Consider the following 12,516-nt stretch of genomic DNA (forward strand, 5'->3'; position numbering starts at 1 on the left):
AATAAGCACTATCTGACACCTGCCAACACAGCCGCTTGATGCAGGCAAGTATTAGAAGGCCCTAGACCAAATCCACACAGATCGGTAAACGCTTTTGCCGACTTTTAAAAATGTTATGAAACACCATATTCAAAAATATTCGCTTTGGAGTACCAAGGGAGATCTAGTCCTTATCCACCTGACTCTGCCAACTCAGTGGAGATCCTCTCCTTCCTCTGTTCTGCCTTCGTCAATTCGCACAACATGACCTAGCCACCGAAGCATTTGGGTTTTTATTCACGGTACGATCTTCATATATATACTCGCATATATGCGAAAAGCTCATACACGCGATATTGAGCAGGCTGATGCAGTAGTAATTGGTGCAGTTTAGGACTCGCATTTCTTGTGGATAGGGGAGAGTACACGCAAACTCGTGGAGAGATGGTCAAGTCCTGGACTTGCTCAACAAAATTATTGAGCTTTCAGTACAAATCGTGGATATATGAACATTCCTTTAAGTTTTCAGGTGACCTTTGATCTTTTACTCTTTTACTGAAACTCAGGCCGCGGCGACCTTACACACTTGGACAGCCATTGGCTTTGGTCAAACTCTCCTTCTGCGCTACTTGTAGATTCCCAAATAAGTGATTGGGCCGAATTGGCCGAGTGTGAAGTTTTTTTGCGCCCATGAAAAAATATTTTTTTGACGGACCCACCTTACTACGCCAATGTTTCTTTTTTGATTTCGAAAACAGAGTGAAAACACACAGACACGATCTTTCCTATGGATGTTTAGCCATTAGAGTCTCGGAGGTCCGATCTAGATGCTAGGTTTGTATTTTGAATTGAGGCTATAATATATACTATTTTTATTCATGTAATCGGTTACCTCCGCGATCTTTTCCGTTAAACCGTTGCGATTTCATTACAGAGTTATGAATTGCAATTGTGGCAGTAGTCACTGTGGGGGAGAGAGATGGGTGGGCACGCCGTGAAGGAATAATTTTCTTTAAACATATAGGTACCACACAATGTTAATGCTAGTACATAGTTTGTATGAAAAAAGTTATAGTTTTCCTTTAAATAAGGTTGAACACTTAACAATTCGTCTGCTCTTCTGACGCACTTTTGACCATAAGATGAGGGAGTAAAGATGAACACAAAGTATTGCACATTTATATATATATATATGTATGGTTTTATTTGAACACATACTATCTATACATAATATGTGCAATGATTTTGTAAGATTTTAATTAGTTTTCAAAAATTAAGGCAAGTTTTCCTTTGGACCACTTGAATGCACAAAAGCCGTCGGCATTTCAACACTTTCATATATACATACGTACATATATATATTTATACGCTTGCCTCACTACCTACATATTCTCACTTATCACACTTTAACCAATTGTAATACACATTCAAATGTATGTTATCACTTTAAAACTTTTTATTTAAATGGAACACAAACTCCGTCGACATTGTAGCACTTAACCCAGCGGGTCAGGGGGTTAGAATATACCCGCGGTAGGTATGCCTGTCGTAAGAGGCGACTAAAATACCGGATTGGCCTGAAGGTTTAATGTGGCCATATAAATCGTTCCCGAGATGGTCGGGCCAGCACCTTAAAGATGCTGTGTTACCGGAGCGTACCGGATCGGTAAACGGCAAAGGACCATCACATCGATCACTCCCTAAACCTTCGGGGAGCAACCGTATCGCTACAACAACAACAACAACAACATTGTAGCACTTGCATATATATGTAGCTATGTATATTTATACACATACCACGGTACCTACCTATATTCTGTTCTGCACATTTATCCAATCTTAATTACACAAATTTACATTTGCACCATCACTTAACAATTTTCTTTTGCATTTTAAAATTCAATTTGTAAAGTTTTATTAGTCACAACAGCACAAAATCACGATTAACCGATCAGTTAGAAAAACATTTGTTTTCTTTGGATAACCACAAAAACTGCAAATGAAAATTTAAACAAACAAAAGTGTCAAAAATGGCCGCGCGCACGAACAAAACAAGAAAGAAATAAAAATGACAGCCCAGGCTGGTGCGGACAGAATAACAAAACGCATGGTGAACACCTAATCTGGTTTTTCTAGAGGAACACCAACTTAGTAGATCTACAGCATTGTTTACTATATAGTTTGGCAGCTTAAGTAGAGGTTATGTTGCGAATAGAGTGGAAGGCAGTGGACTAGGCAGTCGAATGTCATATAATGAAGGAATGGTGTTCGGAGTTTTTTTAAAGGCCATATAAATATGATAAAAGCTTTAATATAAATAAAACTATTGTTTTAATAACAACAAAAACGCCATATATATTCTGTATACATAAATTTATAAGGATTATCTCACTTTAAAATTTGAATTAAATAATCTAAAGTTTTTTTTTGAATGTGCGAATTTTCACCGATCAGCTGTTAGTTGCGCTACTTCGTAAAATTTACAATGCTCTACAGTGCGCCCTCTTGTATATCTATCCTTTTTGACAGTGCGCCCTCTTGTATATCTATCCTCTTTGATTTTAAGAAAACTTGAACCTAATAATTAGACCCTAATAATATATTTTTTAGTTTTGGTCTGGCAGCACAGACCGAACGTGCTAATAAAACAAAAACCGATGACGGAAAAAGGCTGCTGTCAGCCGTTTGTCATTGCAGTTGGAGCAAGTGGATATGGTGTTGTGTTAAATTGGAATTAATATTGCGGAAAATAATAAAAAAATTGGTTTGCTGGAAAAATCGCATAATTTATTGATTTAAGCTTGGACACTACAATCTTTGAATGCAAGAAGTACATAACAATAAACCCAAAACTAAAGTCCCAAATTGCTGTGATGTGTTAGTTGCAGGCAGAAAAAGTGAATCCAGAATTTAGAATAATATAAAATGGTGTGAATTTGGTTGTCCGATGAGAATAGAAAGATAAAAAGCAGAAATTTCGAGTGAAGTGAAAATTTAGAAGGTGCTCCTTCCATTTTCAAGTTAGCACATCCATAGAGAATACGTTAACACAAAAAGCAAAAAAAGTGTGACTTCTGGACGAGTTCAAGGCTTTGGATAAAATAAATAAGCGAGTTCTTGGACCAGTACTACCACGGTAGTCGCTTCCGGGTTTAGTAAAAACAAAAGAGTTGCAGTAGATTGAATAAATTGCTTCAATTTTGTAAAATGGCACCAGCGCTTAGTAAAATTGCACAAAATCAAAGCGCCATAGTTGGGGTGGCTGGCGTTTCAGCGGCACTATGGATAATTGCCTATGGAAAAATGGCCAACAAGCGTAGGTAAGTTAAAAAATACATAATAGAAGCAATTATTAACTTTTATCTGAAATTTAGATTTAGGAACTTGCCTAGTAAGTTAACCAATCACTACCTATGTATACCTATTTATGAAAAGAAAAATTGATTCACGATGTTATTGAAAAGAACGAAATATGTTGCTGCTACACCCTGAATTTTGCTCGAATATCGTTATTTAGGTAATAGTCTAGTTGAGGGGTCGAGTGCTACTACGCCACCAAAAATATCGAGAGAGGTGTCAAAAGACGCGTATTAATCGCGAGAACAATAATCCGATGGCGGAAAAGAAAAAAATTTATCTATATCTGGAGATATTTGCAGTTGAAGTTGGCGATTTTCATGTGGTTGTTGTTGTGTTGTACCCACCAAAAAAATTGTGCATCACCGTGGCGGTAGACACGGTTATACCACACACCCGGACTTGGCATGGCGTAGCCCAGGGTTATTTGTTATAAGCGCGGCCGAAGGCCGCCAACTCAGAAAGGTGTTCTGCGCAAAAATACTATGGATCCCACCCCCGGGTTCGGAGGTACCCGCTGGTTGTTGTTGTTGTTGTTGTAGCGATTAGGTTACTCCACGAAGGCTTTGGGTAGTGTTATCGATGTGATGGTCCTTTGTCGGATACAGATCCGATACGCTCCGGTAACACAGCACCATTAAGGTGCTGACCCGACCATCTCGGGAACGATTTATATGGCCACATTGAACCTTCAGGCCATCCCTCCCTCCCCACCACCAAGTTCCATGAGGAGCTTGGGGTCGCCAGAGCCTCGTCTGTTAGTGAAACGGGATTCGCCGCTCTAAGGTGAGGTTGACAATTGGGTTGGAGAAGCTATATGTTGCGCTACACAACCCCTTGAATCCCGTACCGCGGGTCTTTTTCGGTTTTTCGTTAATATCTTTTGAACGAGTTAATATTTATATTTTCCGCCTTCGGATTATTAATACTGATGTTAAGACGCGTCGTTTGACACCTCTCTCGATATTTTTGGTAGCGTATTAGCAGACGACCCCTCAACTAGACTATTACCTTATTATTTTGATAAGCGTCAGGTTTTGTATTGTGAGCAAATTGCAAACAGCAATTACAAATATAACATAAGTACTCTTAGGTTCGTAGTCACAGTTGTATACTTACATATGTACATCTATAATATATATGTAAATATTTGGATTTCTTCTGTACTCCCTGTTGTTGTTATACGCTATTTCACTAGAAAAGCTTAGCTTAATGCAAGTCAACAAATAAATAGCTCCAAGCGATTTGTATTTCAATTAAATTTCTTTAAATTCCATTATAAGCATGCAAGTACAGATGTTCGTATACAATATGTAGGTACATGTTTACCTTTTACTATATGCATGTGTCTGTGCTAATAGTTGACTCCTTTTTTTATGGGTTATTGTTTGGTGTAAGAATGAATTAGGCTTGTAAAGCTCGTTGCCACTTGAAATTTGAATTGTTGTTGTCGAACAAGCAAATATTACCTAACCGCAGCCCCCCCAGCGGGTTAGGGGATCAGAATATACCCGCGGTAGGTATGCCTGTCGTAAGAGGCGACTAAAATACCAGATTGAAGGGGCTGTGTAGCGCAACCCTTCAGGTTGCCAGCGCAATATATAGCTTCTCCAAACCCAATTGTCAACCTCACCTATCCGCGGCGAATCCTGTTTCACTAACAGACGAGGCTCTGGCGACCCCAAGCTCCTCATGGAACTTGGGGGTGGGGAGGGAGGGAATGGCATGAAGGTTTAATGTGGCCACATAAATCGTTCCCGAGATGGTCGGGCTAGCACCTTAATGGTGCTATGGTACCGGAGCGTACCGGATCTGTATCCGGAAAAGGACCATCACATCGATAACACTCCCCAAAGCCTTCGGGGAGCAACCTTATCGCTACAACAACAACAACAACCTAACCGCAGCGGGTTAGGGAGCTTAGAATATACCCGCGGCAGGTATGCCTGTCGTAAGAGGCGACTAAAATACCAAATTGTCTCAAGGGAATGTGTAGCGCAACCCTTTCAAGGGGATGCCAGCGCAATATATATAGCTTCTCCATTCCAATTGTCAACCTGATCTACCCATGGCAAATATTGTTTCTTTAACAGCTGAGGCTCTGGCGAGCCCAAGTTTCTCATGGAGTTGGGGGGGAGGGATGGCCTAGAAAGTTTTATGTGGTCATACCAAATCGTTCCCGAGATGGTCGGACTAGTACCTTAATGGTGCTTGTTACCGGAACGTGCCGGATCTGCATCCGGCAAAGGACCATTGTTGTTGTTGTTGTAGCAATACTCGCCCCACCTAATAGCCGCGACCGATCACAAATTGTCATCAATATCCCCTAACGGGAGTCCAAGGAAACTTGCCGTTTCAACAGGGGTGGACCATAAGGAAAGGGGTGTTAGAGGCGTTGGTTCCACATTCAATTGAAGAGATGGTTGGTGTCATGTGGGGACACATTGCAAGCGGGGCATACATTTTGTATGTCGGGGTTGATTCTGGATAGGTAAGAGTTTAACCTGTTACAGTATTCAGAACGAAGTTGAGCAAGAGTGACACGCGTTTCCCTGGGGAGTATGCGTTCCTCTTTCGCAAGTTTTGGATAATTTTCGTTAAGTACTGGATTCACCGGGCAATTCCCGACATAAAGGTCCGACGCCTGTTTATGGAGTTCACCAAGGACCTGCTTACGTTTTTTCACTTCATACGGCTGGGTTCTCAGGTGCCGTATTTCCTCAAAATGCTTACGGAGATAATTCCTTAAGCCCCTGTTGTTGTTGTTGTTGTTGTAGCGATACGGTTGCTCCCCGAAGGTTTAGGGAGTTATCGATGTGATGGTCCTTTGCCGTTTACAGATCCGGTACGCTCCGGTAACACAGCATCATTAAGGTGCTGGCCCGACCATCTCGGGAACGATTTATATGGCCACATTAAACCTTCAGGCCAATCCGGTATTTTAGTCGCCTCTTACGACAGGCATACCTACCGCGGGTATATTCTAACCCCCTGACCCGCTGGGTTTCCTTCTAATGCAAAATCCTTAAGCCCCTAGGCGGTGCTGGTTCATCAATCAGATGTCTGTTGGGATGCCCAGGTTTCTGGGTATTCAACAGGAACTGTTTGGTCAGCATCTCATTTCTCTCCCTGATGGGGAGTATTCTCGCCTCATTATGCAGATGGTGTTCTGGGGACATAAGAAGACAGCCCGTGGCGATTCTGAGAGCAGTATTTTGGCAGGCCTGTTGTTGTTGTTGTTGTTGTAGCAATGCTCGCCCCACCTAATAGCCGCGACCGATCACAAATTGTCATCAATATCCTCTAACGGGAGTCCAAGGAAACTTGCCGTTTCAACAGGGGTGGACCATAAGGAAAGGGGTGTTAGAGGCGTTGGTTCCACATTACAATTAAAGAGATGGTTGGTGTCATGTGGGGACACATTGCAAGCAGGGCATACATTTTGTATGTCGGGGTTGATTCTGGATAGGTAAGAGTTTAACCTGTTACAGTATCCAGAACGAAGTTGAGCAAGAGTGACATGCGTTTCCCTGGGGAGTATGCGTTCCTCTTCTGCGAGTTCTGGATATTTTTCTTCAAGTACTGGATTCACCGGGCAATTCCCGACATAAAGGTCCGACGCCTGTCTATGGAGTTCACCAAGGACCTGCTTGTGTTTTTCCGCTTCATACGGCTGGGTTCTCAGGTGCCGTATTTCCTCAAAATGCTTACGGAGATGACTCCTTAGGCCCCTAGGCGGTGCTGGTTCGTCAATCAGATGTCTGTTGGGATGCCCAGGTTTCTGGGTATTCAACAGAAACTGTTTGGTCAGCATCTCATTTCTCTCCCTGATGGGGAGTATTCTCGCCTCATTATGCAGATGGTGTTCTGGGGACATAAGAAGACAGCCCGTGGCGATTCTGAGAGCAGTATTTTGGCAGGCCTGTAGTTTCTTCCAGTGGGTGGTTTTTAGGCTTGGCGACCATATGGGTGACGCGTAGCACGTAATCGGCTGGCTAATTGCTTTGTATGTGGTCAAGAGCGTTTCTTTATCTTTTCCCCAGGTACTGCCAGCAAGGGATTTGAGGATTTTATTACGGCTCTGAATTCTTGGAACAATTGCGGTTGCGTGCGCACCAAATTGTAGATCCTGATCAAACGTCACACCCAAGATTTTGGGGTGTAGGACAGTCGGTAGCGTAGTGCCATCGACGTGGATGTTCAATATGGTCGACATTTGGGGCGTCCATGTTGTAAATAAGGTCGCGGAAGATTTAGTCGGTGACAGTGACAGGTTTCGCGAGGCGAAAAAACTGGAGAGATCAGGGAGATAGCCGTTTATTTTATTGCATAGCTCATCGATCTTTGGGCCTGGGCCTGTGGCCATTATTGTGCAGTCATCGGCGTAGGAAACGATTGTGACTCCTTCCGGTGGTGAAGGTAGCTTAGATATGTAGAAATTAAACAAAAGCGGGGATAGGTCACCACCCTGTGGCACCCCTTGTTTAATTCTCCTTTGTTTTGATGTTTCGTTTCTGAATTGCACCGATGCCTGCCGACCACCCAGATAATTTGCGGTCCACCTTTTAAGACATGGGGGAAGGGTAGACCCTTCCAGGTCTTCCAGTAACGAGCCATGGTTGACCGTATCAAAAGCTTTTGATAGGTCTAACGCTACGAGTACTGTTCTATGGTGGGGATATTGATTCAAACCGCAATTTATCTGGGTGCCAATGACATTTAGCGCGGAGCTAGTGCAATGGAGTTTTCTGAAGCCATGCTGATGAGGGGCTAGCTGCAAATGTGCTTGGAAATGAGGGAGCAAAATGGCTTCAAGCGTCTTTGCCACTGGCGATAGGAGAGATATCGGACGATATGACTCACGTACGTTAGCTGGTTTCCCAGGCTTTAGTAGCGGGACCACCTTGGCCATTTTCCATTTCTCGGGTATGACAAAGGTGGAAAGAGACAGGTTGAAGACATGCGCTAAATATTTGAAACCCTCTTTCCCTAGGTTTTTAAGCATCGGCATGGCTATGCCGTCCGGGCCCACTGCTTTGGATGGTTTAGCGCGACCAATGGCGTCCTCAACCTCTCTAGCGGTGATGGTAATTGGTGACGCGCTGAGTTTGTGTTTATGTGCACGTCTATTGGCTCTCCGTCTATCTTTGTCGACCGTAGGATGCATTATATATTGTCGGCAGAAAGCGCTCGCGCATTTTTTCGCATCCGACAGCACCTTATCGCCAAAGGCGATGGAAACTTTGTCTTTGTGCTTAGTCGGATTCGATAGGGACTTTACGGTGGACCAAAGTTTACCTACACCGGTAGAGAGGTTACAACCTCTTAGGTGCTCTTCCCATTTCGCCCGCTTGTGTTCGTACACAAGCAATCTAATGCGTTGGTTTATATCCCTTATTTGGGGGTCGCCTGGATCAAGCTGTCTTATAAGGTCGCGTTCCCTCGCTAAGCTCGCGGCCTCCGCCGGGAAGTGGGGCCGGATTTCGGGAATTCTCCCGGCGGGAATGAAATGTGCCGAGGCGGATTCAATGACCTTACGGAAGGCACGCTCCCCTTGGCGGGCATCAGTCGGGATAGGGAGGGCAGCAAAGCTGCTGTCTGTTGCAGATTTATATTCTTCCCACTTTCCTTTTTTGAAGTTTATGAAAGTGCGTTTTTCGGTGACGATGAAGTCGGCGGTACGCTCGAACGAAATAAGTATGGGCAGGTGGTCGGATGCCAATGTTACCATCGGCTGCCAGTTGACGCAGTTTACGAGTTCTGCGCTCACGATTGAGATATCTGGCGAGCTATGACAGCTTCCTACCATACGTGTGGGGGCGTCTCCGTTAATTGTGCAGAACGTCGTTTCGTCTATTTGATCCGCCAACATCTCACCCCTACTGTCCGCCCGCAAGTTTGAATGCCATAGGTCGTGATGGGCATTGAAATCGCCTAAGATAATGCGATTGTTGCCAGTGAGTAAGGCCTCGATATTAGGGCGGTATCCACTGGGGCAACAGGTGACAGGAGGGCAGGCCTGTAGTTTCTTCCAGTGGGTGATTTGTAGGCTTGGCGACCATATGGGTGACGCGTAGCACGTAATCGGCTGGCTAATTGTTTTGTATGTAGTCATGAGCGTTTCTTTATCTTTTCCCCAAGTACTGCCAGCGAGGGATTTGAGGATTTTGTTACGGCTCTGAATTCTCGGAACAATTGCGGCTGCGTGCTCACCAAAATGTAGATCCTGATTAAACGTCACACCCAAGATTTTGAGGTGTAGGACAGTCGGTAGCGTAGTGCCATCGACGTGGATGTTCAAAATGGTCGACATTTGGGACGTCCATGTTGTAAATAAGGTCGCGGAAGATTTAGTCGGTGATAATGCCAGGTTTCGCGAGGCGAAAAAACTGGAGAGATCAGGGAGGTAGCCGTTTATTTTATTGCATAGCGCATCGATCTTTGGGCCTGGGCCTGTGGCCATTATTGTGCAGTCATCTGCGTAGGAAACGATTGTGACTCCTTCCGGTGGTGAAGGTAGCTTAGATATGTAGAAATTAAACAAAAGTGGGGATAGGACACCACCCTGTGGCACCCCCTGTTTAATTCTCCTTGGTTTTGATGTTTCGTTTCTAAATTGCACCGATGCCTGCCGACCACCCAGATAATTTGCGGTCCACCTTTTAAGACATGGGGGAAGGGTAGACCCTTCCAGGTCCTGCAGTAACGAGCCATGGTTGACCGTATCAAAAGCTTTTGATAGGTCTAGCGCTACGAGTACTGTTCTATGGTGGGGGTATTGATTTAAACCGCAATTTATCTGGGTGCTAATGGCATTTAGCGCGGTGGTAGTGCTATGGAGTTTTCTGAAGCCATGCTGATGAGGGCTAGCTGCAAATTTGCTTGGAAATAAGGGAGCAAAATGGCTTCAAGCGTATTTGCCACTGGCGATAGGAGAGATATCAGACGATACGACTCACCTATGTTAGCTGGTTCCCCAGGCTATAGTAGCGGGACCATCTTGGCCATTTTCCATTTCTCAGGTATGACAAAGGTGGAAAGAGACAGATTGAAGACATGCGCTAAATATTTGAACCCCTCTTTCCCTAGGTTTTTAAGCATCGGCATGGCTATGCCGTCTGGGCCCACTGCTTTGGATGGTTTAGCACGACCAATGGCGTCCTCAACCTCTTTAGCGGTGATGGTGATTGGTGACGCGCTGAATTTGTGTTTATGTGCGCGTCTATTGGCTCTCCGTCTATCTTTGTCGACCGTAGGATGCATTATATATTGTCGGCAGAAAGCGCTCGCGCATTTTTTTCGCGTCCGACAGGACTTTGTCGCCAAAGGCGATGGAAACTTTGTCTTTGTGCTTAGTCGGATTCGATAGGGACTTTACGGTGAACCAAAGTTTACCCACACCGGTAGAGAGGTTACAACCTCTTAGGTGATCCTCCCATTTCGCCCGCTTGTGTTCATCTACAAGCAATCTGATGCATTGGTTTATATCCCTTATTTGGGGGTCGCCTGGATCAAGCTGTCTTATAAGGTCACGTTCTCTCACTCAGTTTGCTGCCTCCGCCGGGAAGTGGGGCCGGATTACGGGAATTCTCCCGGCGGGAATGAAATGTGCCGAGGCGGATTTAATGACCTTACGGAAGGCACGCTCCCCTTGGCGGGCATCAGTCGGGATAGAGACGGCAGCTAGGCGGCTGTCTGTAAAGGATGTATATTCTTCCCACTTTCCTTTTTTGAAGTTTATGAAAGTGCGTTTTTCAGTGACGATGAAGTCGGCGGTACGCTCAAGCGAAATAAGTATGGGCAGGTGGTCGGATGCCAGTGTTACCATCGGCTGCCAGTTGACGCAGTTTACGAGTTCTGCGCTCACGATTGAGATATCTGGCGAGCTGTGACAGCTTCCTACTAGTGTTGGGAACTATCGAATGAAAACTATCGAGTTATTCGATAGTTCACTAATTTTCATTCTTTCGATAGTCATTTGAAATTCGTTCATTACTATTTTTTCGAATTACTAGTTTTAGGTATGAATGATTCGTTCACTACTATTTTTTCGAGTTACTAGTTTTAGGTATGAATGATTCATTCATTACTATTTTTTCGAATTACTAGTTTTTGGTATGAATGATTCGCTCATTAGTATTTCTTCGAATCGTTCGTTCTATTTAAATTTTTGCTGTGCATATATCAGTGTTAAAAAGATATTAAAATAAATTTAGCATACGTCAACCTAATCGACAAACGTTTTAAGCGTGGTAATTATTAAATATTTTTAACTGAGGAAGTGATTTTAACGATTTAATTTGTGTAGATATTTATAATGCGGCCTGGATTGAAGAGATCTTCCGTTTGGGAGTTTTTGTTTACCAAAAATGGCAATGAAGTTAAATGCCATATATGCAAAAAAAAAAATTTAAAAATTTCTGGCAACACATCAAATTTAAATGACCATCTACGCCGTAAGCATCCGTCTTCCTCAGAACATAGGAATCTAACTTCAGGAGAAATAGCGCCAGTAATTTCAGAAGAGGAACGTAGTTCCACTTCTCTTTCGTCAACTACTGCAGGGAGTGCAGCGCGCAGTTCGTTAACAGTACCTACCGAAGACATTTCCAATACTCCCCATCAGGGAGAGAAATGAGATGCTGACCAAACAGTTTCTGTTGAATACCCAGAAACCTGGGCATCCCAACAGACATCTGATTGACGAACCAGCACCGCCCTGGGGGCCTAAGGAGTCATCTCCGTAAGCATTTTGAGGAAATACGGCACCTGAGAACCCAGCCGTATGAAGCGAAAAAACACAAGCAGGTCCTTGGTGAACTCCATAGACAGGCGTCGGACCTTTATGTCGGGAATTGCCCGGTGAATCCAGTACTTGAAGAAAAATATCCAGAACTCGTAGAAGAGGAACGCATACTCCCCAGGGAAACGCGTGCCACTCTTGCTCAACTTCGTTCTGGATACTGTAACAGGTTAAACTCTTACCTATCCAGAATCAACCCCGACATACAAAATGTATGCACCGCTTGCAATGTGTCCCCACATGACACCAACCATCTCTTTAATTGTAATGTTGAACCAACGCCTCTAACACCCCTCTCATTATGGTTCACCCCTGTTGAAACGGCTAGTTTCCTTGGACTCCCGTTAGAGGATATTGATGACAATTTGTGATCGGTC

The 12,516-nt window shown here is 44.0% G+C and overlaps 1 protein-coding gene across 6 annotated transcripts in view; it reads left to right on the forward strand.

Moving 5' to 3' along the window:
- Positions 1-1,885: 1,885 nt before the first annotated feature.
- Positions 1,886-12,516, forward strand: part of Abcd3 (ATP binding cassette subfamily D member Pmp70) — a 93,248-nt gene continuing 82,617 nt past the window's right edge. Inside the window, exons 1-2 of one of the 6 annotated variants that reach the window (XM_067785144.1) lie at positions 1,886-2,089; positions 2,590-3,299. In XM_067785144.1, the coding sequence (XP_067641245.1) occupies positions 3,187-3,299 (113 nt within the window). In that variant the 5' untranslated portion in view covers positions 1,886-2,089; positions 2,590-3,186. Of the gene's footprint in view, positions 2,090-2,162; positions 2,179-2,589; positions 3,300-12,516 lie in introns of those variants that run through there. The other 5 variants (XM_067785145.1, XM_067785147.1, XM_067785148.1 and 2 more) reach the window with 5 other exon arrangements.

Source organism: Eurosta solidaginis, chromosome 4, assembly GCF_040869045.1.
Source record: "Eurosta solidaginis isolate ZX-2024a chromosome 4, ASM4086904v1, whole genome shotgun sequence".
In the NCBI taxonomy this organism is placed as follows: Eukaryota; Metazoa; Arthropoda; class Insecta; order Diptera; family Tephritidae; genus Eurosta; species Eurosta solidaginis.